Source organism: Protobothrops mucrosquamatus, unplaced genomic scaffold (assembly GCF_001527695.2).
Source record: "Protobothrops mucrosquamatus isolate PMUCROS unplaced genomic scaffold, P.Mucros_1.0 scaffold235, whole genome shotgun sequence".
Classification (NCBI taxonomy): domain Eukaryota; kingdom Metazoa; phylum Chordata; class Lepidosauria; order Squamata; family Viperidae; genus Protobothrops; species Protobothrops mucrosquamatus.
The window spans coordinates 595179-599565 of record NW_015386586.1 but is presented as its reverse complement, the minus strand read 5'-3'; the positions used below and the strand labels follow the sequence as shown (position 1 = coordinate 599565).

Sequence of the window (4387 nt, the reverse complement as noted above, 5' to 3'; positions counted from 1 at the left end):
CACTTCTCCCTAGCACATCTTCTGCAGTTGAAGGCCTTCAGGAGGCAGGGTTCCTCCAGAATGAAGTGGGACCATCCAGGTCCAAGAGAATTTTCATGAGGGGGACACGGAAGGACCAAGGTGGACAATTCAGCCCTCGTCAAGAAGAGAAAGAATTCTGTCCCCAAGCCACATCTTGGTCATTGCAAGGGGTCTTCCCAGTGGTGTGGGCGTCCACAATCTCTTGGCAGGATCAGCAAGACATGGAACCCCTCAAAGTGCTTCCATCATGTCAGGGTGTAGCGATTGGGAAAATCACCAGATGTCCCCGGTCTTTGTCTCCAAGAAGGGGGCAAGGGGGTCCTGTCCCTGAAAAAATCGGGGCTCACCGTACACCCATCCTTCAGTCCTTGCAGGTGTAAACCTCCTCCCTTTGAGTACACTGCTTACACTCCACGTAACAGCACCAGCGGACTTGACATTGGCACGGGCGAGTGACCACGCGGCTTTGGATGTTGTGCCCCCGTCCACAGCAGATGCTGTCGCAGTTCTTGTCTTTGTAACACTTCCGTCCGGACGTCCCGGAGGAGAACCGACTGGTCAAGCAAAAGCTCGGAGAGTCGTCAAGATAAACCAGATCTGTAGTCCTGGGGATTTGGTCGCCGTGACCCAGGACCGATTTCTTCGGCGGCGAGATGTCTCCTTCTCCCGTGGCCTCGTTGGTGGTGCTCACCACCTTGAGGGCCACCTCGTACTTCTGCTTGAGCTGCTTGCCGATCTCATGGAACGGAGACAGCTGGCGCCAACACGTCCGGACGGTGCATGAGCCGGACACCCCGTGGCATTTGCAAGTGGTCTCCACTCCAGCTTTGATGACCTGCAGAGGAAACAATAGTCTCTGAAAGACAAGCCAGGGCAAAAACACTGCAGCACAAAACGCTTACGATTACAGATACTCCTCACTCTATAGCTGGAATCGATCCCAAAATGGCGGCCATACAAGCCGTACTGTTAGTAAAGCAGGTCAACCCAATTTTATTTATTTATTTTGCTGCGATCATAATGTGAGTCACCATGTTCTTTAAGCAAATGCACAGCGAACCCAGTGTCCGTACGGATCCGTGTGGTAAACATGAGTTTCCAGCAAAAAACATTGTAAAATAGAATCACGTGACTGGGGGTGCTGCAAAGAGTTGTAAAGCCACCCATAGTCATTTTGTTTTGAGATGGATGGCAGAAAGAAAGGAAGGAAGGAAGGAAGGAAGGAAGGAAGGAAGGAAGGAAGGAAGGAAGGAAGGAAGGAAGGAAGGAAGGAAGAAGGGAGGGAGGGAGGGAGGGAGGGAGGGAGGAGGAGCAGAAGAGGAGGAGAAAAGAAGGAAGGAAGGAAGGAAGGAAGGAAGGAAGGAAGGAAGGAAGAGGGAAGGAGGGAAGGAAGGAAGGAAGGAAGGAAGAGGGAGGGAGGGAGGCGGAGGAGAAAGAAGAGAAGGAGGAAGGAAGGAAGGAAGAAAGGAGGGAGGGAGGAGGAAGAGGAGGAGGAAGGAAGAAAGGAAGGAAGGAAAGAAACAGAGGGAGAGGGAGGGAGGGAGGGAGGAAGCAAGGAAGGAAGGAAGGCTGGTTGCTAACCTGCCCCAAATGTGATCATGTAACTGGGGAGGGTCCTCAGCATAACTTCAAATCTGGGTCACAAGTACCTTTTTTGGGGTTCTATTATAATTTTGAAAGATTTAGAGACCAGTCATAAATCAAGGATTACCTCTCGTATTCCCATTATCAGCCAAACTGTTCTCCCGCTTTTTTCTGTTCTGCACTCTCTCTAAAAATTAGAAGTCTAGAATAGAATAGAGTTGGAAGGGACCTTGGAGGTCATCTAGTCCAACCCCCTGCTCAGGCAGGAAACCCTATACCATTTCGGACAAATAGCTGTCCAGTTTCTTCTTTAAAAACTTCCAGTGTTGGAGCATTCACCGCTTCTGGAGGCAGGTGGTTCCACTGCTGCAAAGGTCGTAAGTGTGGAAAACGGTCCCTTTTTTCAAATGGTCGTAAGTGGAGGACTCCCTGAATTGTTTTGCTTTTCCCGAATGAGGCTTGCTTTTGAATTTCTGCAACGTAAAAATCTTCTTCGGATAATGCAGCTCTCCTGAGACCCAATGTTTGACAAAGTGCTGCAAGAAATGTCTGGACAGATTCCTCTTGACTTCTCTATTTTTATTTATTTTATTTTATTTATCTTTTTTGCACATTCTTGGTCTCAGATGGCAAGCTGGCAGAGAGCAGATTAACCCCCCCCCCATCTATTTACGGTATGGATTTCAACCCCCAGTGCCAAGACCAGCTTGTCTGGCATGCAAAGTGAGCTAATTAGTTACCAGGACTTCTGCAAAACCTATACTTTAAGGGGTTTCTGTGGTGGGGGAGGGGGGGGCTGGCTTTGTTATAGGGATCAGATTTTTAAAAAAGCAATTTTGCCTCTTTACATCGGAGCCGTTCGGGGCAGGAGAAAAAGGGATTAAAGAACAGGAAGAATGAGACACGAGTGTTATGAAACCCAGTGATTGTTTTCTATTTTATTCAGAATAATAGAGTAACAGAGTCAGGAGGGACCTTGGAGGTCTTCTAGTCCAACCCCCTGCGCGAGCTGGAAACCCTATAATATGTCAGACAAATGGTTGTTCCGTCTCTTCTTGAAAATCTTTAGTGATGGAGCATCCACAGCTTCTGGAGGCAAGACGTTCCACTGATTAGCTGATCTGGGATTAGAGAATAACAGAAGAGCAGAGCTGGAAGGGGCCTTGGAGGTCATCTAGTCCAACCCCCTGCTCAAGCAGGAGACCCTTTACCGTTTCAGACAAATAACTGTCCAGTCTCTTCTTTAAAATCTCCAGTGATGGAGCACCCACAACTTCTGGACTCAAGTTATTCCATTGATTATTTGTTCTCACAGTCAGGAAATTCTCTCCTTAGTTCCAGGTTGCTTCTCTCCTTGGTTAGTTTCCACCCGTTGCTTCTTCTCCTGCCCTCAGGTGCTTTGGAGAATAGCTTGACCCCCTCTTCTTTGGGGCAGCCCCTCAAATATTGGAACGCTGCTATCCTGTCTCCCCTCGTTCTTCTCTTCATTAAACTAGACATACCCAATTCCAGCAACCGTTCCTTATATATGTTAACCTCCAGCCCCCTAATCATCTTTGTTGCTCTTCTCTGCATTCTTTCTTTCCTTCTTTTCTTGCTGTGATTCCCTTTTTCCTCCATTCCTCCCCTCTTTTTTTGACCGCATTCTCCTTTGGTACCCCCTTAATGAAAAGTCTAGCGCATTAGTGCACATTTCTGGCGACTGGAGGTTCAGAAAAAGCTTTAATTAAAATGAAAAAAAAAAGACTCTCTCCTGGGGCTCCGTTAAGCTTCATTAAAACTGACGTTTTAACTCCATCTCTGTGGAGCCTTGCTAAATTCCTTAATCCTGAGAAGAGCTGAGCTTTCATTGGAGGAAATTGTAAATTGGGTGGGCTTCAATTCAACAACCGTGGAATCGGATGCAGGACCCCCAGACCAATACAGGTAGTCCTCGACTTAACAATTCGTTTAGTGACCGTTTGAATTACAACAGCACTGAAAAAAGGGACATAGAACTGTTTTTCACACTTATGACCATTGCAGCATCCACTCGGTCAGGTGATCAAAATTCGGACGCTTGGTAACCGACTCATATTTATGACGGTCGCAGTGTCCTGGGGTCACGTGACCCCCTTTTGTGACTGTCTGACAAGCAAAGTCAATGGGGTTCACTTAACAACCACGTTACTCACTTAACAACTGCAAGAAAGGTCACAAAATGCAGCAAAATTTACATCTCAAGTATGTAATTTACAAGTATCTCACTTAGCAACAAAAAAAATCTGGGCTCAGTTGTAGTCATAAGTCAGGGGACTCCGTGTAATCAAGGCTCACTGAAGTATTTATGATTAACAGGAGGAATTCCTTCCGTACAATAATGGCAGGAACTCCTGCAGACTGTAGTTTGCAACTTCGAGACAGGACGAGAAAGTGAGAGTCAAACATTGGCATAGGTACCATAGCCGGTCCTTGACTTATGACGACAATGGAGAGCAGAATTCCCATGCTAAGCAAGGTGTTGGTGAAGCATCTGATTTTGTGATTATTATTTTTTTGCCACTGGGATTAAGAAAATCACTGCAATTGTTAAGAGAATCACACGATCCTTAAGTGAGGTGGGCTTCCCCCATTGAATTTGTTTGTTGGAAGCCAGCTGGGGAGGGGGAGCAGGAAGAGGGGAAGAGGAGGAGGAGGAAGGGGGAGGGAGGAGGAGGAAGAAGGGGGAGGAGGGGGAGGGGAAAAGGAGGAGGAGGAGGAAGAGGAAGAGGAAGAGGAGGAGGAGGAGGAGGAGGAGGAGGAG

At 47.5% G+C, this 4387-nt stretch overlaps 1 protein-coding gene across 1 annotated transcript in view; it reads right to left on the bottom strand.

The window, feature by feature from the left end:
- Window positions 1-382: 382 nt before the first annotated feature.
- The window catches only part of WNT9A (Wnt family member 9A), a 7346-nt gene continuing 3341 nt past the window's right edge, over window positions 383-4387 (bottom strand). Inside the window, exon 3 of the mRNA XM_029283801.1 lies at window positions 383-856. Within this exon, the coding sequence (XP_029139634.1) occupies window positions 383-856 (474 nt within the window). The remainder of the gene's footprint in view (window positions 857-4387) is intronic.